Source organism: Adiantum capillus-veneris, chromosome 24, assembly GCF_014529385.1.
Source record: "Adiantum capillus-veneris isolate H3 chromosome 24, ASM1452938v2, whole genome shotgun sequence".
Classification (NCBI taxonomy): domain Eukaryota; kingdom Viridiplantae; phylum Streptophyta; class Polypodiopsida; order Polypodiales; family Pteridaceae; genus Adiantum; species Adiantum capillus-veneris.
The window spans coordinates 59,238,692-59,260,919 of record NC_140954.1 but is presented as its reverse complement, the minus strand read 5'-3'; the positions used below and the strand labels follow the sequence as shown (position 1 = coordinate 59,260,919).

General features: G+C 47.3%; 1 protein-coding gene and 1 pseudogene across 6 annotated transcripts in view; both read left to right on the top strand.

Moving 5' to 3' along the window:
- Positions 1-22,228, top strand: part of LOC147426438 (neurochondrin family protein) — a 171,347-nt gene that overhangs the window by 134,053 nt on the left and 15,066 nt on the right. For all 6 annotated transcript variants that reach the window (XR_015186259.1, XR_015186261.1, XR_015186260.1 and 3 more), the window contains exons 7-9: positions 21,801-21,906; positions 21,979-22,073; positions 22,158-22,213. Coding sequence is in view for 3 of the 6 variants with exons in the window: in XM_086498927.1 (XP_086355053.1) it covers positions 21,801-21,906; positions 21,979-22,073; positions 22,158-22,213 (257 nt within the window). In the remaining 3 variants the exon portion in view is untranslated. The remainder of the gene's footprint in view (positions 1-21,800; positions 21,907-21,978; positions 22,074-22,157; positions 22,214-22,228) is intronic.
- LOC147426439 (uncharacterized) lies at positions 8,267-10,636 on the top strand (annotated as a pseudogene).

The following is a 22,228-nucleotide window of genomic DNA, read 5'->3' as shown; positions in this document are numbered from 1 at the left end:
GGAAATTGGAGAATGAGAGGTCTCTTCTTGGTTGGGTCTTTGCCGGCTCTCTAAGCTTTAGTGACGGGCGTTGGGTCTTCTATACCCTACCTTGTATCCAAGTGTAGTACATAGGCCTTTTCCATCTTTCTCGGGTGTGTAGTCTTTCCTCTCAATACTGGTGACTCGGACTTTGAGGCGTCGAGCATGCCACATCTTTTCTTCTTCAAGTGTGGTGTGGACAAGAAGGGCTTCTTCCTTATGTGTGTTCTCTTTTTGTGAGGTTCTTCTTGACCACTTCTACTCACCCCTCTATTGTGGCTTCTAGTTTGTCTTCCAAGCTCTTGGTGAGGGTCTTTGCCGGCTCTCCATGCTTTAGTGAAGGGGATTGGGTCTTCTACCTTGTATCCAAGTGTAGTACATAGACCTTTTCCATCTTTCTCACTTGTAGAGTCTTTCCCTTCCTCAATACTGGTGAGTCGGAAATTGAGGTGTCGAGCATGCCACATCTTTGCTTCTTCAAGTGTGGTGTGTTCAAGAAGGGCTTCTACCTTGTGTGCGTCCTCTTTTGCTTCTTTTTTGAGATTCTTCTTGACCACCCGCCCTCTTTTGTGGCCTTATGTTTATCGTTTAAGCTCTTGGTGAGGGCCTTGGTGAGCTCCTCTTTGATGGTCTCTTTCGTTTCGTTAATGATTTCACCTTCTTCAAGAGTGAGGTATGCTATCAAAGCCTTGAGAATAGTCATTTGTTCTTGCATCTCCTCCTCCTCATTCCTCCATTCTTCTTGGACTTCTTCCACTCCTCAATCTCTTTCTTTCTCTCCTCTTCCTTAGCTTCTTTCTCCTTTTTCCAATTTTCTTTCTCCTTGCTCATGCGATTGATGATGTTGTTAGAGGGCGGAGTCCCTCCATTTCTTATTGTCCTTGACCAATCTTCGCAACTTCTTCCTTGGTGACGCGTTTCGCCATGTTGAGTTGGTCCCGATGTGAGGGCCCTCAATACGAGTATCTTCAATGTGGTGATAAGCCTCAACATATGCATGTGGGTGTCATGATGGTGGGGTGTGTGCGTGCACGGAATGTGTATGTCCTTGGGTGTGTATGTGTGAAAATGTGTGTGTGTGTGTGTGTTGGGGTGTGTCTACAGCATAACGATAAACAAAAATTGGACAAATGGCAGACTCGTGGTCACCATCGAGCATTTGTGGACAAGGGATGTGTCTCAAAACAATTTTTTAAGCACTTGCATTATTCAAGGGCTTCTTAAACTATTAAGCGGGCTATGTTCCGACCAAGATCTTGGACAACCTCAAAGCGTGAGCTTGTGGATGCCCTGGTGTCTCATTTTCGGAATGTTTGCTCCCCCCGTAGCATATGCTGAAGTTCTTCATGCATGCCAAGTAGCAAGCCGGATGCAGTACCAACAAATAGGCTGGGAGAGGGGGGACGGGCTGAGAGGTGGGGGTGGGTTAAGGAGCGCTCGAGCAACAAGCTGAAGGGCAATGAGAAAGGCCGGAGGATGAGAGAGAGAGAGAAATGAAATGAAATGAAATGTTATATTAACGTCTTCAAAAGGCCATAATGACCTATGAGACCCGAAAGTTACAAAGTCTGCTCTGAAGAAGTCTGTGATCCGTCTTTGAGACTGGCTAGCCTCGCCATTCATCATGCTATCTCTGTGTCTGCGCAGCTCGAGCAAGAACAAACCCAGACATCTCTGATCTTCGTATCCCATGACTCTTGAGAGTGGTCCAAAACCCTCTCTTAACAAGCAATGGAAGCGGCCTCGTATCTCGTAGTAGACGGGGCAGCGACATGTATAGTGTAGCTCTGTCTCAGGTTCCATGTTACACAAGGGGCATGTCCCGTCCTCTACTGGTACTCCGTTGTATCTCCCAGTCTCAATCCGCAACTGGTGAGAAGATGTGCGTAACTGGCCAATAGCACATCGTATCCCATGAGACAAGTGGGTATCCATGTATCTGGGTCTCGCCACAAAACCATCTTCCGTAAGCTGGAGAAGGTGGTCTCTGTAGAAAGCCATCTTCGTGCCCAATTCGTGTGCTGGTTGTATCCATGTCCTCCTGGTGTCTAGCTGGGTCAGGTCTTGGCGGATAAGCTTGGTGATCTCTGACTGTGTAAGAGTGAGAGATGGTGCATCTAATGAGTAATGGAATGGTGGCAGCCTGTCTATAATGAACCCATGTGCCTGAAACCATGATGTCATCTCCCCATACCAGCATGTTGTATCTCCTTGTATGGCTAACTGTCGAGAGGATTCAAGTGCTATGCGAGCATATCTGTCTCTAGGAAGTTCCCATGTGCGGTTTATGAAGGAGACCGATCTGGTGAGCGCCTCCACCACAAGTGGGGGGGCCGCTAGCTCTGCTCGGATAATGGCCCGTGGTACTGATGCCTTGGCTCTAATGAGCCGCGAGATCATAGAGATGAGAGGTTTCTCCATGTTCCCCCATCCGTCTGAGTGACCTGGCCTCCCGTGGTGATCCAGTGAAGGTCCCCATATCTCGGTTCCATAGAGCAATGCTGAAGCTACCAAAGTGTCGAAGAGCGAGAGCTTTGTCCGGGGCTCCTGAAACTGCTCAATAGACAGAAAGACGGAGTAAAAACTTAAAAGACTATGACTATAAATTCAAGTGTGGCTTATAAGGCCAGCCAAGGCACTACAAAAAGGTAAGCACTGAGAAAAGATAAGAGTCGAGGCTCAGGAGTAAAGACTAGCCACTATGGACTCAAGAGCTCAATACATAGATGCCAAAATGCCATAATGGAAACATGTCAAGGGCCAAGGCTCAAGGACCAGTGGCAGAAGAGCCAGCCTGCCAATGTGTAGTGGTGTCATGGAGATCATGGATGTCATCCCAATCCTCATCCCCAACAGGCTCGTCCGCATCATCCACTTCATGTAAAACCTCTGTAGATCCACCCTCCCCAAGTATCTCCGCCTCTGCCTCCATCTCCCACTGTAGAAAGGGATCTGATACTTTGGATGCCGACTTGCAAAGCATACGCAAGTTTGCACTCACAAATACAAGATCATTTGCTTTCTCCATTGCAAGTCAATTTCTCTTCCTGGATGCAACGTGGCTATAAACACTCCACAATTGCTCCAAGCAAGAGGAGCTAACCACTTGGCTGAGGATGCGCATAGCTAGTCGCTGAAGCTCTGGCCCATCTGAGCCATAGTCCTCCTGCCACCACAAAACTGAGGAGATCTTGGTGCGATCAACTTGGGCATCAGCAAGCCCAAATGATCCTCGCATATCCGTGTACATAGCAAGTTGATCCTTGATTTTGCAGCGCTCTTCTCGATCAGGGTGAAACATGGTCAAGATCTCGTTCCATTGCTTGGTCACCTCCCCATCATGCTCCTGTCCTGCACCTTGAAAATCTGGATCCAGCACAAAAGCCGCACCATTGGAAGGGGAAGCATAGGCATCCCATCTGCTCTGACAAAGCAAGCTAATCTTCTCAAACCTATCTGCATCTGGCTCAAGTGTTTGGAGGGCCTCCACCATGCGATCCATGGCCTCATAAACCTTGCCAATGCAAGGTTGCATGCCATCAACTACTCGAAGCAAGTGGAGTACCGTCTGTACCATTGGTCTATAGTCTTCAGTGACTCCCAAAACTGGGGATCCTCTGACTTGCTTGCACATAAGATCCCTGCGACGACTCAACCTGCGTAGGATGAGGAAGTGTACTCCGTACTGATGAGGGTCTGCCGCACTGCACTCTGACATTCGCATAGGCGATGAACCATTAGGTAGTTGTAGGCAAAGCGGGTCTCGCAATACTTCAAGAGAACCTTGCCCCCTGACCGCTTCAAGAATGCAGCACGAAGGAGATTGTGATTGTTGATGAAGGACACTAGCTTGGACGCACTTGTAATGAGAGGTTCAAGGTAGGCGGCCTATATCCTTTAAAAGGTTGTTGAGACAATGTGCCATACAAAATGACACTTTGATGCGGGGATACATGCTCTCCAAAATGGCGTCGGCTACCCTGTTTGATGCCTCCCCATCCGTGACAAGCTGCAACACCACCTCCGGGCCAATGATCTCTATGGCAGACGCCCACTCTCCAGTAAGCACATCGGCGGATTTCCCTGTTTCTGTGGCGTCATGTGAGTGGGCAAAGTACATCTCTCCCTTGCAATAAGCCACAAGCCCATGAATGGATCTCCTCCTTGTGTCGCTCCATCCATCTGCAATGAGTGTCACTCCATACTTGGCCCATTGTCGCTTCATGTTTACGGTTGCCATCTCCACAACGGCCTTCTCTCTATCAAGAAGAGTAGTACGGAGGGCCTCTGAAGTGGGTGGCACGTAGCATGGCCCGTAATCCTCAATCCTTGTGCACATTGCCTTGAAGTAGTCCGATCTATACAATGTACATGTCACAAAGGTCAAAAGAGAAGACAATGTAGATTGGAAAACAAACATACTAGTTATGGTCATGATATGAAAGAGCATTGAGAACTTGGAACTTACCGAGCCTTTATGAAAGGGATATGATCGTGATAAAAAAAGCGGGCAACGGCGGCATCCACATCCTCCTCCTTTTTGGGATCCCATGACGAATCTAGAGTTCGTTGACGATGGGTGGGATGAGAGGGAGTGCTCGTTTGAAATGATGATTGAGCCGCCGCACTACTACCTCCAACGGAAGCGTGCGAATGAGTGGTAGAAGAAGGAAAAACCAAGTGATTGGGGTCAATGGCTTTCCGCTTAGGTCGATCATTTGCTTTGGCTCTTATGATGGCATCCTTGATCTCAAGCTCCTTCTTCTTCTCGGCCGTCACATTATTGCAAAGCTTCACTTGCTCCCCCACTATGTGAAGGAGATGTGCTCGAACCTTGCTTGTCCCGGATTTGCGTTGAAATCCACATAGTTTGCACGTCCATGATCTTGCACCGCCTTCTTTGCCCAAGACTTCGGAGTGCACCTCATCCCACCATGAAGGCTCATCCTTCTTTCCTCTCTTACCAACCGAGGGACCTTCATTTTATGCGGAAGCTTGTGCCATATTGATGGCGCTTAAGACTTGAGGCTTGAGGCTTGAATCTCAAGAGAGAGATGGAGGGATGGAGCTTGAAAGTTGAGAGAGGGATGGAGCTTGAGAGAGGGATGCGATGAAGGAAATTGAAATGGAGCTTGCAAGTTGCGAGAGGGATGAAGCTTCAACCTTGAGAGCTTGTGGCTTCGAGCTTGAGAGAGAGGGTTAGAGAGGCTTGAAGCTTCAAGCTTGAGAGAGGGTGTGAGAGAGTGGCTTCAAGATTCGAGCTTGAGAGGGAGGGTGAGAGGGAGAGAGTGGCGCTTCAAGACTCAAGTAGCAATGCGAGAGAGTGAGGGCTATGAAATTGTGAGGGGTGTGGATTAGCTTTTATAGGAGAAAATAGTGAAGACCTCCCCCTCCCCCCCCCAACACACACACACGTCTAGTGTGAACCATCCCAAAAATGGGCGCTTCAAAAACTGCCGCCTAGATTTGAATTTTAAAAACTGTCGCCAGACGTTCCGTCCGGCCGTTCCGGCCCGTTCCGCCCGGTTGGAACGCCGTTCCGCTGTTACGTTCCGAAACCGGAACGTCCGCCCGTTCTCGTAGCCGTTTCCCCGGCCGGCCTTGCTCGGAACGCCGTTACGGAACGAATTGCCCCCGTTCCGTGTTACTGTGCACGGAACAGGCTTCCCAGACAGGGATAGGTCGGGATGGCCAGGAACAGACGGGAGGAGCTCGGTTTAGGCGGGTCGTAGAGAGTGGTGTTCTGAACAGCAACAGGTAGGGATCGGGACCTGGAACGGCCAATGACCAGATTTTTTGAAATTTGAATGGACAAAAAACAGATAGTGTTTGGGAGCTTTAGGGTCATTTAGACCACGCTTTAGGGGTGTATTTAGGGGCATTTTTGGAGGCCTACAAAAAGAGGCCTCCTCATTCATTTCTCAAGCCTCATGCTTCCTTGAAGCTCTCTTCCCACTTGGGCCTTGGCCCTGCAAGCTCCTTGCACCAAGGCTCAAGCTCCCTTCAAGAACTCCAACGCTAACACCACCTTGATGCCGATGCAGAAAACTCTACGTCCGGGCAATGTGCTGGAGAAATTAGTCTCTTGGGAGACTTTATTAGAGCAAAACGTACACTCCCACTACAAGACTACAGTGTGGTAGCCCTCAAACACACCCTGGCACTCTTGTTGCCGTCAAAGAGTGTTTATATGCCGAAAACAGGCAATCAATGTTCTATTGGCGTATTTTGCTATTACTGAGTCATGTTTTCTGTCTATTTTGGTGCAATTCAATGCTCAAAGTGTTCTTAGCTCTATGGGACATACATGTAGCTCAATGAAATCAAGAAAAAAGGATTTTTATTTTTGCCATTCCGGGCACCGACGCCATTCCCTACTTCTGCTGTTTTGACTCCGACCTCGTCCATTGTACCATGTTTCTATGACAATAAGGAAGCTTGCAAAGAGATGGTTTGGTCCTTTTGTTGTTAAGCATGTGCATGGGAATGCAACTTATGCTTTGCGTAAGCTAGATGGGATAGAAATGAAAATTCCCATTGTAGGAAAAAGGATTAATTTGTTCAAAAGAAGAGGGGATGTTGATCGGTTTGATGCACAAGCAAGTCATGAATACGATGGATGTGATTGTGTGCAAAGTGAGGATGGAAGTGAAGATATGTTATGTGCCAATTAGTTTTGATGCTTAACAAAGACTATTGTGGCACATGCCGGAGGATGTGCAGGTTTAGAGCGGGTGAATGTCATGCTGTGGTGTCACAGGGATGGGCACCATGTGCCAGTGGAAAAAAACAAACAGAACAACTTTAAGCACTAACAACCAAATTGAAAGAGATGCACGACACATGAGACGGGGAGTGGTGGAGTTCTACCCCAAGAGAGCACAGACCGAGGCCCCTTTTGGTATTTCTTTATATTGCTTGAACTCAGTACATCGCCGGTATTCCATCCTCTGCACCTTCATGCGGAAGCATGCAAGAGAATGAGCCCTTGGCTCATATTTAAAGGCCCTTGACCATGAAAAGCAATTACATGAAAAGCTTCAAGTTCTAAAAGCATCTGGCCTCAAAAGCTGGCATCGCGTTTTGCGGAAATCCATACAGCTGTCAGATTTCAATGTAAAACACGGTAATCCGTACAGGTGCCACATTAGCATATCTGCGTGTTTTGTGGGCTGTCCGTACAATTACTGCCACGTCATCAGTTTTATACTCTCGTTTTTTGGGTGCTTTATTTTAATGCCTTTAGTCACTTGGGCACTTGGGCCCCATTGCACGAGGTCCCATAAGTTGGTGGGAACTCTTCTTTAAAAATATGCCTCTCGACAAGACTTTGCAACATAGAAACAGGGGAGGGGGGGACACGGTCCATTTGTGCAAGGACGAGACGGGGGACGCCGGGACGGAGACAGGGACGACTTTTTGGGACGAGGGACGTCCCTCACAGGGGACGAGGGGCACGACGGGTCCCGGGACGCACGTCCCCGGTGACACCGCGGGATGGGACGCAGGCAGGGGGCGGTGGGCTGCGGGGGCAGGATTTTTGAAATTCAAGTTTTGGGGGGCCTTTCAAAATTCAAACGCCCATTTTGGGGGGAGCTCTCTCTACTTAAGAGCACCGAAGCCTCAAGGCTCATACCCAAGCCTCAAGGCCAATTCCTTGAAGTTCCCATTGGGCTTGCAAGTGCCAAGAGCCAAGTTTGAAGTTGCCCTTCGAGACTCCGCCCTTGAGTCTCTTGACTCTCGAGTCTCTTTCTCCTCTCTCTCTCTCCCTCTTGCATCTCCCCTCCTCTCCAAGTCGAAGGCTTGAGCCTTGAAGTCTACCCCTCTTTCCTTCTCTTCAAGCTTTCTCTAAATTCTAATATCTACCATCAATGGCATCTCAAGATTGATCCGAAGCTTCTCTAAGCCCTCCTCCTTCTCCTTCCTCCGGCCCTACCACCGCTTCTCAACCCCCTTCCTCTGCCCACTTCACATAGACATGGTGGAATGAGGTGATTGCTCCTAATTCCGGTGTTGAGGTGGAAGCAAGCCATGGAAGTGCCGCCGTTGTAGCTACGAGCGCAGTGGTTCCGTGAGGAATGTGTGCGCCCACTTCCTTCACGAAAAAGGACATCATGTTCAATTTTGCCTGCAAACCGGCTCGAAAGAGGAGAAGCAAAAGCTCCTAAACCTTGAGAAGACTCTTGAGGATATAAAAGAAGCCAAGAAGAATCGTACCAAGCGTCGCACGGTGAATCCCAGGGAGATGGTCACGGCGGCTTTCATCCGAGCATCCGCATCCCCTTCTTCGGCATCATTTTGTGCATCAACCAGCACCGACGGTGACCACCCACCTCCACTCTCTACCAACCCTTCATCGTCATCTTTCCCTCCTTCTCGTCCACCCAAGCGGCAAGCAACTCTTGGAGATGGTTGGAAACCGGCCTTGAAAGAGGAGGTAGATGTCGCCGTAGCAAGATTTTCCTACCACGACCATATTGCTTTCAATGCAGCGGGGTAAGCTCTTTAGACTTTAACTTCTAAGGCTTAAGCTTTAATCTTTAGTTTATATCACTCATTTACAATGTATATCACTCATTTACACTTTTTTTTTTGACATAAAAGATCTCCATATTTTAAAGAAATGGTACGGAAGATCGGGGAGTTTGGACCCACATATGTCCCTCCCTCTTCGGAGAGCTTGCGCACCACTCTTCTTGACAGGGAGAAAATCATGGTGGGGGCGGCATGTGTATCCACAAGGGCTTCATGGAAGAAGAATGGGGTATCCCTCATTGTGGATGGGTGGAGTGATATCCGTCGCCGCTCCATTCATGGTGTGGTGGCATATTCTCGGGGGGAGATGTATTTCATTCACCCCCATGATGCATCGGGGACCGGGAAGAGTGTGCAAGTACTTGCATCGTAGTGGGCGCTTACCATTGAGAAGGTGAGAAAGCACGATGTCATTGCCATTGTCACCGAGGGAGAAAATAGCAATCGTACCGCCGGAGCCATCATCAAATCCCTTTATCCACAAACCACGGTCACATATTGCATGGCTCATTGCCTCAACAATCTTCTCAAAGTTTTAGGCGCCTTGGAATGGATTTCCCCCGTCATTGAGCATGCGAATTCAATGGTGACTTTTGTCAATAATCATCAAAAGGTAACCATTAAGTGTTAACCAATCTCATTTCAATTCAAATCTAATTTCAATATGGAAGGCCAATTCTCGTTTTGAATATTGAAACTTGATTTTTCTAAATAGGTGAGGGCTGAATTTTCAAAGAGGTCAACGCTAGCTCTTCTCAAATACTCGGAGACTAGCTTCGCCTACAACTTCATTATGCTCCATCGCTTGAGTTCATGTAGTGGGGCATTGAGGGGACTCTTCACTAGTGATGAGTTCTTGGCAATGCCCAAGTCAAAAAGTGTCAATGGAGTGGCATGCCGAGCACAGGCCGACATGCGGGAATGGTGGGAAGAAGTAAAGACAATCTCCAAAATGGTGAAGCCTATCATCCACCTCTTTTGCTGTGTTGGATTCCATGAAGCCTTGCATCGGCAAGATACATGAGGCCATGGACACCATGATCGACTCTCTTAAAAAACTTGTGACCGACCCCGATAGGTATTCACGTCGCTCGAGTCACTTTTAAGTTTTCCCTATACTTTACAAGTTTACTCTCTTGAGTTTGTAACTTGGTTTTGAATCTTGATAACGTAGGTGTGTCAAGGTGGAATGCCTACCGTTCTTCTCTTCATGCGGCCGCTTATGTAGTGGATCAACAAGGGAACCAATGGAAGGACAAAGAGGTGATGAATGATTGGTAAACCATCCTTGCGCGCCTTGTGCCCAACCCAAAGGAAAGGACCGAGATTTGGAGGCAAATCAATGTCTACAAGAATGGAAAGGGAGAAATTTGTCACATGCATGATGCACAAGCATCTCGCTTTGAGATGGGGAGTGCTCTTTGGTGGGAGGAGTTTGGGGCGGGATTGGGCGGTTTACAGGATTTGGCTATTCGCATTCTTAGCCAAGCATGCACTACGAGTTGCTTGGAGCAACTTTGGGTGTGTATGCTCATGTAGCCTCAAAGAAGAGGAATCATCTTGATGTGCAGAGAGCCAATGATCTCATATATGTCTCATCAAATTTGAAGATGCTTTCCAAGTCAGACGAAAGTGATGATTTCGCGGAGTGGGCACTTACAGAGGATGATCCTATCCTAGAGACACAGATAGATGCAGAGGGAGAGATTGAGACAACACCACTTGAGGATGATTTTTTGGGTCAAATGGACTATGCAGAGCCAATTGACATTCAGTTGGCACCATGGGCCAACATGTAGAGTCTAGAGTCTAGACCTCTTGAGTCTTGAGTCTTGACCCTTGACTCGAGTCCTTCCCTTTTTGACTCCCATTTATGCTAAACTCTACTTATCCACTCTTCACTTGTACATCATTATGTTTTGCCCTTTGGCGAGGATGATTGATGCTTGATCACCACACCAATGGTGTACCGTGTCGTCCACGCCGCACTCCCTTTGTTATATTTTGATATTATGTAATATGAGTGCAAAACCCACTTTTTCTTTGCAATCTTGTGATCTTAGTGTTCACTATTGTCTCAGTATTAAATTTGCAAAGAACTAGTGTTTTTCAAAGCACGTCCCCTGGCGCGTCCCCTGTCCCCTGTTTTGCCAAGTCCCCGTCCCCGGGACCCGCCACGTCCCTGAGACCCGTCCCCGTCCCCATGTGACTATGCTTTGCAAGCTTCTTCTGCTTCTTTTGTTGCTTCTAGGGTTTAGGCTCCTCTGCATGTTGGCTTCGTTCTTCAATGGCTTGACACATCAGCAGTTTGTGACACGTGGTATGTTTACAATGTCAAATTGTTACATTCACTTCACTTTTTATGCTTCTTACTGAGGAGTCGAAGCCTTGGAGGTGGCACAGTTGCATGTTTTCTTAATCTAGAATGTGCATACTTTGGGCTTTGGGTTAATAATGTACATATCTGAAGTGCGTCATGGTGGCCACAATCGTTTGCCTATGTGAAGTATATCACGGTGGTACATGTTAACATAAATACCCATTATGGGTCAAAAATGGCTAAGTATGCCACATCACTCATGGTGGTGTGACTCTAAGCAAAGGGCTAGCTTGTTTGAGTTGAATATGAGCACTTTAAGCCTCATTGAAGAAGGATACACAAGCTTCTACTATGGTGTGCTAGTGTAGTCCCGTGTTGCTCCTACCTTGTATTCGAGTGAGTCAACAACATCTGAGAAGGGGCCTTTCTGCCCTCGTGAGGATGTAGAAGGGACAACCAAAGAGCTCGTGGCTACAGTCTCAGCTTAACCAAGATAAACAAGGGACTTTTGAGCTCGGGGAAGGGCGTGAAAATTATGTATTTCACAAACAGGCTTTACGGTGGACTCAAGTACGCAATTGGATCCTTGGGAATTTTTCGAGAACATAAGATCTCGACAATGTCACTTCAGGACTAGGCGGTTGTGGTGATACATCATACGATGGATCTTTGACTCAGGATTTGCTGGAGATCAAAAAGATTTCGATAGCTGTGTACAATAACCTTCTCTTAGCAAAGGGGCCTTTAGAAGGACGGAAGTCTTGTCGGTCTGGGGGTGTCTGTGATGTGAGACAGCATGTTATGGTATACTTGGCCATACCGGAGCATTGGTGACAAACAAAGCATTATCGAGGATTTTCTTTCTAATTTTTTGTCATGACTCTTGGCTGGTCACTAGGCTTGTAGGATGATTTTTTTAAGTGGCAGGTTATATAATATACAGAGAGGTGCAGTGGTGGGAGTTTGAGTTTGGGCTAGCTTATCATGGACACCTTTCAAGTTTTCCTTGGGTGTGGGCATCTAGTGGAGACTTACTTTCATTACTCAATGGATTGCCACTAGGTTTGGTCCAAGATTCTTTGTGTGATGGCTTCTGTACCAGACATGGCAGGTGAGGCACCTTCAGCAGTGCCCCATACTTGTCAGACTTCTTGGCAGCCGCATGTACTCAAGAAAGAAGCCTTAGTTGATCAGTAGCTTGGGTCTCTTGTTTATCTCAAGGGCTCCGTATTTTTGTGCTTTCCAGGGGTTGCCAAAGCCACCAACAGTGACAGTTTGCCCTTTTTGGCTTAAGCAGATCCACACATTCAGAGGCACCGTCTCTCAGCCTTGTCTGAGCTGCCCTCGATGCGGTCATACAAAGGGAGCTCAGACAATGCTGAGAGACGGCATTCTGTATCCATTAGTTTGTGGCAGCCAAGACCTTTCCTTCATTGGGGCATGATTCCTGTTTGGCTTCTTCCACCTATCATTCTTTGATGTAGCCAATGTATACTTTTTGACACTCACACTGGTAAGAGTCTCCCTTAATTGTACAGTTTTCCCCCATGATAGGGTAGTGTAGCCCATTGGGCAGATTATTAACACTAATAGAGGGTCTTTGTGCCTTCCTTAAAAAAGGGACTTTGGTGTACGATTTATTTTGCCAGGACTAAAGACCAATTGTTACCCCCTACTATTTGACATCAAAAGCTTGTGAGTACGAACATAAGGATTCTTTCCGTCTTGCTCCTGTGGATGGATGATGTTATCTTGAGTACGCCTCGACATTATAGAACCCCAACCTATTCCTGATTTTTGTAAGGAAATGCCATTTCAAGATTGAGCAATATTTTGAATGCATAGATCCTAGTGATTGTCACTCACTTGGGACAACAAAAGTAGATTTAATATCCTTGATAATTCAAGGGTTGTTTCACGAGTTTTCTTTCTAGTACAGCCTATGCAGACGAGAGTGTATTCTTTCAAAGCCAATAGTCTTCCTAGAGATCTGAAGGCTACAAGTAGTCCTACTTTAGGCTATCCACCTAAAGACTGCTACAAAGAGGTCTCCTGGAGATGAAAGTAGCTGTGGCATAACAATGTGGTCTATACTCACATGTATTTTGAGTTGTCTAGTGCAGTATGCGTTGAAGTCTTACTGTACCAATGATACAATCGCAAGGTCAGTGCGCTAGGTTGTCCCTAAACTTTAAAAAAGGTTTGGATTGAACACAATGGACAATACTAAAGCTGAATGAAACAAAAGAGACAATTGCTGATGTGATGGAACCTTTGATCTCGAAACACCATCTATAACTGGTATCAATGGTGTAGCAGCACGCTAGCTGAATGAAACAAAAGAGACAGTTGCTGATGTGATGGAACCTTTGATCTCGAAACACCATCTATAACTGGTATGAATGGCGTAGCAGCACGCTAGGCTCCCCAGTACACGGCCCAAGTGACTTTGGTACAAGGAGATTGTTAAAGGCTCCAACACTACTTAGTGCTAACAAGTAGTAGTGTAGTGCCATGAGAAAGACCACTATGATGCAATTATCTGTGATCGCCACTACTGAGCAAATATAGGGGCTGTATTAGGTGATCCTCCTCCGATAGTGCTGAAAATGGACACTGAAGGATGGATTTGCCCTATCTACCTATTAGTGGTGCCGGGGTTCGAACTAAGGTGTAGCTGGGCTACAATGTCACTCTACACGGTAAGACAGTTACAGTTGGTGGACTTGACACGTGGCAGGACTGGTGGTTTAGAGGACATCGTGGCCAGTTCTTCTCCGCCACAGTTTGGGGATAGGTGCAGCTGGACAGTCAGAGATATTTGATGTTATGTGTTGGTTGCCCTTTTGGGGTTGTATATATGCTCACATTTTCTTGAGTCGAGATAAACTGTTCTAGATGGTTTATGAGTTTTGAGCCTAGCGTCGAGTCAAGTCTACATCACACACAACACCCTCCCTGCACATCTTGAGCCTTGACACCCCTATTGTACCCCTATTGTACCCTTGAGTTCTGGGCTTGGAGCAGAGAGTTTGCTGCCATGCCAGAGTCTGTACTTGTTTATCTAAGTTAGTCGAGTCCCATGCTGTTCAGGTTCTATTGTTGAATTTGTTGTTGAGTCACTTGTTTGCTATATTATTCATTGTCTATAGTGTTTCATTCTGTTGGATTGAGATTTTACGCACATTGCATTGAGGAGCACCCACAGTAGAGAGCACGACACATTATTCCCGCTATAGGTGCTCTCTTTTTTGGCACGCCCGGTGGGATCTCAACTGAAGTTTCACTCCCTTGTCGAGGAGCTAGTCTCTTGTCCGCCAGTCTAGTCACTCGTCCAGGTCACTCACACTGGTCTAGTGTAGTCTGGACCAGCTAAGTAAAAGTCTTAGTGCCCAAAGCTTGAGTGGGTTTCTGATTAGTGCATGACACATATTAGGCAGTCCAAAGATCGACAAAGTCCATTATTGAGTCCTCTGAAGTACTACCATCGAAAGCGCCAACCCTTTGTGCTGAGTAGAAGTCCACCAGCCCCATTACCCCTACCTTCCCGTGCGGCTACCTCCACTCCCTCAAACAGTTCTTCACCTTCCAGGTCACCTTCCCCAGTATAGTTCTTGCCCTCTGTGTTACAGCAAGCTCTTGAGCAACAAGCTCGTGAACTGGCAGCCATGGAGGAGATCAGAAGCGTCTTGGCTAAGGTGAAAATAAAGTTTCCAACTTTCAGAGGGCTCTCCACAAAGGATGCAGATGACCATGCTAGGAGATTTGTTTCCCTCTGTAGGGGTCGTGGGCCAACAGAGAAGACGCCTACCTAGTCCTCTTCCCTTCAACCTTGGACGGGGCCAGGAAGCTGTTCACCAACTCTCCTCAGGTAGAGACTGCCTTAGTATTGTTTGAATGTCCCTCTGACTCTTTGACTTCTTTACACAGGGAGCTCGAAGCCCTGAAGTTACAAGGAGCTCTTCAAGAGGAAACATCATTTTCTCTTCGATAGGAGAAGCCTCTACATCAAGAAGCTTTGAACCAGATCAAGCGAGAGCTGGAGGAGCTCAATGCTCATCAGAAATCTAAGGCTATGATCTGGTGTAGCTCCTGCCGTTCTCTTGGGCATATTCCACAGGAATGCCCGCTTCGAGCTTACTGTCACTTCTATGAGAAGTCCGGCCATGATGACAAAGAGTGCTAATATTTGAAGGGAGTGCGGAAATTATAGGGAAGCCTCCTCCCTACGCTTCAACACGGCTTGGCTCTTGCATCCAATATGGTTTCTCTCTATGGCCATCCAAACCACATTCCCCCTCTGTTGACAACCCCTCCTACTATGCAAGGTATGCAAAGCGCCTTTCCATCTCAAAGTTTTTATCATGCTAGTGTCCCCTCAGGTCCTCAGAGCTTCTACACCCCAGCTTCCACCCCCATGCAGCAAGAGCAGAGACTACCTTGTCCCTCTCCCTCGTCCGTCCAATTGCACGATTTTGTGCTATAGGTGTGGGGACTATGGGCGTTACCAAAGCAAGTGTCCCTTGCCCGGAGGGTCTCTGCCTTGTTGTCATTGCCCTGAGGTTAAGGATCACTACAATAAAGATTGTCCCAAGCAATGGGTATCCACCTCTTCCAACCTCAGTGAGAACCAAGAAGAGTTCACATTTCCGAAGATCAACCTGATTGTGGTAAGCACCATTCCTCAATCGTCACCTGCTACCCATGTGGTTACACAACAAATGGGAAAGCCATTTGGTGTCCTCACTAGGTCACAATGAGCAGCCATAGGCCTCAGTCTTTCTGAAGGTCCGGCTCTTCCAATTCCTCCTCAACAACCTAGACCGTCTGCAACATCTGACAAGCCACCCCTTGGTGCCAACAGTCGACCGACTACTATGCTATTTGATATTGATGGGGCCTTCTTGGGAGCAGTAGCTGACTTGCAACAGATCAAAGTCCTAGAACCATAGTTACATGGGACGGCGGGTCGGGGTCGGGACGGCAAAAGTCAGGAAACGGGGACGGGGTCGGAACGGCAAAAAAAAAGAGAGTTTTTTTGGCATTTTTTGACCTACGCACATGCCACACACATAGAGCATCACTTTGACCATAAATTTACACTAAATAGACCAAAGAACACGAGTCATATAGGCTGAAATGTGCTAATAAAACATCGATGATCGATGGATACAAAATGAGAAGTGCATGCCACAAGGGCTCAAGAGTCAAAAACTAAAGGACTTAGGACAAGCCTAAGGCCTCAAGGATAACAAAAAGTACAAAGGGCTATGTAGTAGGTAGAGTCGTGGACTCAAGAGTCTAGACTCGAGAGTCAAGTGATCAATGATCATCAAACTCAAGAAGTGCTCGCGTGCTGAATCTCCACATCGTCGTCGTAGTCGAGATCGTCAGCGACGTATGAGGGATCGGGAGGCTCGCATTGAGGCTCGAAATCCTCCTCTAGCTCCTCCAAAAGAGTATCGGCCATAGATGGATTCTCTTGTGCCATCTCCCGCTCATTGAAAGGATCTGCCTTGTGTGTGACGCTCTTGGCAAGCATGCGCAAGTTAGCGCTCACAAACACCAAATCATTGGCTCTCTGAACCCCAAGGCGATTCCTCTTCTTAGAGGCAATGTGGCTGTACACACTCCATAGTTGCTCCAAGTAATTAGTGGTACATGCTTGGCTAAGGACACGAACAGCCAAGTGTTGCAAATGTGGGCCATCTCCTCCATAGTCCTCCCACCACAAAACGGAGCCAATCTTGTTACGATCAAGCTGTGCATCTACACATCCATAGGAGCCCTTCTTTTGCATGTAGTTGAGTAGCTCGTCTCTAATCTTGCGCCTAATGTCACTGCTAGGCTCAAGGCGCTCCAATGCAAGCCGCCCTCCTTTGCTCACCTCCTTGTCGGTCTCTTGACGCCTTCCTTGAAACTCAGGGTCAAGCACATAAGCTGCCACATGAAGTGGAGAGTAGTATCCATTCCACCTCGACTCACATAAGCCATGAATCTCCGCATACTGAACAGGGTCAGGCACAAGCTTCTCAAGTGCCTCTATCATGCGATCCATGGCTTCATAGACTTTGCCAATGCATGGCTGCAAGCCATCCACCACTCGAAGTAGGTGTAGAATAGGCTTGACCATGGTGTCAAGAGTCTTCACCTCCTCCCACCAAGCGGCGTCGTCGGCCCATTCTCGGCATTCAATCCTACTGCTGATGTAGACTCCGGCATGGTGTGGAACTCATCACTGAGAAAGAGGCCCCTTAAGGCTCTGCCACATGTAGACAAGCGGCCTAGCATAAGCCAATTAAATGCAAATCTTGTCTCTGAATATTTGAGCAAGGACAAGTGGCTCCTCTTTGAGAATTCATAGCGCACTTTTTGATGGTTGAGCACAAAGGAGACAATTCGAGAGGCGTCACCAATGGTGGGTGAAATCCATGACAAGTTCCCTATGTCCTTGAGGAGGTTATTGAGGCAATGCGCCATGCAAAATGTGACATGGATGCTGGGATATATGCCCTCAATGATAGCTCCGGCTGCCCTATTTGACGCCTCTCCATCTGCAACCATACAAAGGACATTCTCCGGGCCGGTGGTCTCTATGGTGCTTGTTCACTCCGCAGCAAGTATCTCGGCGGCCTTGCCACTATCGGATGCATCATGTGACTCCACAAAGTACATCTCCCCTCGAGAGTAGGCCACCACCCCATGGATGGACCGCTTGTGGGTGTCGCTCCATCCATCTACAAGAAGAGAGACGCCATTGGTCTCCCATAAATCCTTTGTTGCTTGGGCCGCTTGCTCCACGGCAAGCTTCTCTTTGTCAAGGAGGGTGGTGCGAAGCCTCTCCGATGAAGGTGGCACATAAGAGGAGCCATATTCCCCTATTTTCGTAACCATGGTTCGAAAGTATGGAGACCTATCCACACAAAATAGAGCATGTTGTGTTAGTATGGAGAGTCCAGAGTCGAGAAGTTATAACCCATTATGAATACAAAATGGAAGATTGCAATGTGCATATGCCAAGGGAAACTCACCGCGAAGCATGGAAGGCAATGTGGTCGTGGAAGAAGAATCGGGCAACCGACCTATCCACCTCTTCCTTCAATTTAGGATTCCAATTTTCGTTGAGAGTGGTTTGGCGATGCGGAACGGAAGAGGACGGTGTAGATCCATGGCTCTTGAAGGTTCGAGCGATGTCGTCAAGGTTGGCTTCCCTTTGCTCTCGCGGTGTCGCCGTGGCGGAGGGATCAACGGCAACAAAACGGCCCCTCTTGGCCGCTTCCGCAACCTCATACACCGTGAGCTTCTCAAGAAGATCTAACCTCTTCTCGGGAGCTACATGAGGGCAAAACTTCACCTCGTGACCGGGTTCATGAAGAAGATGGGCTCGCACTTTGTTTGAACCACCCGATCTCTTGTATGGACATAGCTTGCACGTCCCTGGTCTTGCACCGCCACCTTTGCCACGCGAGCTAAAGTCGACTTCATCCCACCATGACCACGTTTGCACGGCGGGCCTCCTTCGAGAAGAAGCGGCTTGAGAAGTGGAGTTGGCTTGAGATGACATGATGGTTAGAGACTCGAGAGAGTAGAGCTTAGAAGTTAGAAGAGTTAGAGGAGAGCTTGTGTGGAGAGAGAGTAGAGGAGAGCTTCAAAGTGGGTAGAAGAGGAAGAGGAGAGCTTCAAAGTTCAAACGTGAGCCTTGAGCTTGAGCCTTGAGCTTGAGGGAAATGGAATGAGCATTGAGCATTGAGACTATGAGTATTAAGAGGCCCAAGGGAGCCTTTTATAGCCTCCCAAGGGCCAAGGCTCCAAAAATATGGCAGTTGGGGCTGCACAGATTCGTTGCAAACGGTCAAAAACGGGCATATTTTTGAATCTGTTCCGGGCCGTCCCCGGTCCGTCCCCCCTGCGACCCGCCCGTCCAGCCCGTTTTCCGTCCGTCCCTCGGCGTTCCCAACCGTTCCCGGCCCGGTTACGGCCGTCCCCCGGCCCTAGGGCCCGTCCCCTGTAACTATGCCTAGAACACGCCTTGACCAAAAGCGAGAAGCCTATAGCGGAAACTATCATGAGGAACACCTTTCAGCAAGTCTCTCTTCACGACGTGCTAAAGCTCAATGCAAATTTAAGAAGTGACACCCTTACAATCATTCAGTCTCTGTACCCGAGTGTAGGGCCTAGTGGCGGGCACCTCCCTATAGAGCCCTTAGTGTCTTACATGATTTCCTATCCCGTCGCTTCCCTCACCGATTATAGGAGTCCTCGTCTCACTGTATCTATCCTTGGGCGACAATTCTCCAGTGTCATAGTCAATGGTGGATCTCGCATCAATCTGATGGCAGAGTTCACTATGTTGGCTTTAGGTCTGCAACCTACCTGCCTTGCTCCCTTCACAGTTACATTGGCCGACCAGAGGACAGTCTACCCAGTGGGCATAGTGGACAAGGTGCCTATGCAAGTACAAGAATTCACATTTAGCTTGGATTTTGTTGTGGTTCGTCTTCCCCACGTTGAGGGAGGTTTTCCTTTGCTCATCGATAGACCATGGCTGCGGCACACTAAAGCACTTTACGATTGGGGAAACGACGCCATGTGGATCCATACTTCTGGCTCCCCAATGCCACCAATTCAACTCGAAGGAGTTATGGATCTAGTGGTTCATCATTGTTCTTTGTCAGTGGACAGCCCACATGACCCACCTGACAGGTCTGACGAAGATCTACTATAGTGGTTGGAGGCTACTACATCATTGCCATGCTATGTGGTCTCTATTCAACCCTTGCCTACTCATCCACCCTCTTCTTCCCCTGCTCCTCTAGCTGAGACTAGTGCGCCACATCATCCAGAATCCAGTGTGAAAGTCACTGAAATTCATGCGTTTGTTGCCCCCTTGATGGAGGCCATCGGCCTTGGTGAACCTATCACACATCATAGAAGGGGAAAGAAATCTCATTTGCAAGAGTTCACCGCTTCTCACCTCTTCCCTTAGCTTCCTTTGACTCCCCGCCCACGCAAAAGCACTCTGCTGTGTCTGAGGTCTTACCCTTCGAGGAGCTTCCCCCATGATGGTTACAAGAGGAGTATGCTGATTTTCACATTGATCAGACACCAGCCGATGATGTCTCAAAAGCTCCAAGTGGCGGCTCAATCTTCATCTTCTGATGCACCCTCACCAGCTACACCTCTTGACCCCATCAGAGAAGGCAACTTTGGCGACCCCGACGACGCTCAGCACATCCTCTTACCAGCTTGGTTATGGGATCATCTGGCGTTACTCGGTCAGCTAGTCTCTTTTATGCACTCCTTTAACACTAGAATGGTAACAGGACACTTTTATGTCCTTGGACACTTTTGTGTCCTGTTAAGTGACCATTTTGCTTGAATTGTTTGAAGAGTATGAAAATGAATTTCTAGATTCTATATATCCACAAAGTTGCCTTATGAGCTGAAAAAAACTTGACTTTTTTTTTGGAGTATCGATTTCACCATTAACCTTACTCGTGCACAACATTTTTGAACCTAAACTGTGTGAAACAACGGGTCCTGTTTTTTATCATTGCCCCCAAGGTTCCACTTAGTAAGAGATACATTATCCTTTTGACATGCTCCATGTCTCCTTTTGAATCCAAAGGCCCAAAGGGAACTAAGAAAACATGTATATAGTATCTATATTGAGCGTGACTATAGAAACTTTGATGATAGGCCCGTATAATGGCAAAAATGCAACTTTTTTGTACCTATTTTTTTTGCCCAAAAAAACATTAGTGAGGTAAAAGCAACCATATGTTTTGATCACCAACCCATTGAAGTTAACGGGGCATTTTATCTCATGTCCTACAAAAATCTCAGCTCTCTACCATCTTCCTTAGGTGCAGGGAGGCACATCTGAAGCTCAATCCAAACAAATGCCATTTTTTGGTCACTGAAGGTACACGTTTAGGCCATGTGGTGTCTGCTAAAGGTTTAGCGCCTGACCCAGAGAAGATGGTAGCCATCTTGAAGTTGCCTCCTCCCATCAATCCCAAAGGTTTTCAGAGCTTTGTAGGCCACACAAGCTATCATCCCAGGTTCATCCGGATGTATGCACAAGTACCCCAACCATAGACTTGTATATATGCACGCATTTGCTTGAGTCGAGATAATGTTTAGATGGTTTATGAGTTTTGAGTCTAGCGTCGAGTCGAGTCTACATCACACACAGCACCCTCCTTGCACATCTTGAGCCTCGACACCCCCATTGTACCCGTGTGTTCTGGGCTTGGAGCAGAGCGTGTGCTGCCATGTCAGAGTCTGTACTGGTTCAACTGAGTTAGTTGAGTCCCATGCTATTCAGGTTCTACTGTTGAGTCACTTGTTTGCTATATTGTTCATTGTCTACAGTGTTTTCATTCTGTTGGAGTGAGATTTCACGCACATTGCACTGAGGAGCACCCACAGTAGAGAGCACGACACATTATTCCCGCTACATGGCCATCGTATCCAAGGCCACCTGACAATACCTGATCACGGTCAGCAAAACAGAGCCTGCTATAAACAATGGTCTGCATAGCCTTTGGTGCTGGTTTTATCCCAGGGGCCAGCCAGCACTGTCCTGTGTTCAAAAGCACTTAGTCTACAAAAGTAACATGGTCTTTTATTGTGCTGCCATGTTCTTCCCTGGATCTTCATTTGTGTGCTCTCTTGATTGTACCTACTTTGCACATAGCATTTGAGATATTCTCTTTGGCGTAAATGCTTTTGGGTTGACGTTTTGTTCGCAGTTAAAATTGCCTTTTCATACATAGTTAAAAACACTTGATGTCTTCAACATATGGTATTTAACTCTGTCAGTGTCTGCAGCAGGTTTTTTCTTTTATTAGTTGAAACATTGCGGGTGGAAACGTTGGTCCTGTTAAATGAAATTGCCCGCTCACGTTTCAATGCTCAGAAATGGAAGGCTTGCAACTCTAACAAACTCATCAAGGATCAACACCTTCTGGCCACATGCTATTTTTTGCTAGAATCAGTCATTAACATCACTATCGAGGAAGAAGGTAGCTAAATTTTTCAGGAATAATTAAACACATTGGAAGTGTTCTCTACTAAATGAATAATAGCTCATGCAGATGTTGAGAGGCTTTCCGATGTGGCTCTTAGGAGAACTGTTTCAATTTTGAATGAGATCATTAATACCGTGATTGATTTTCTTCAGGAAGCAAAGGTTGCTTTCTTAACTCAGGTTGTTGTTTATTGCAGTTGTCTTTTTTTCCCCTTGTCTGCTACTAAAATTATAGGCAACTGACAGAGGCAGAGCATGACTAAAGGAGATGACATTTTAGCATCGGCTCGTTTATTTAGCAGGTAGTACCTTGTTGC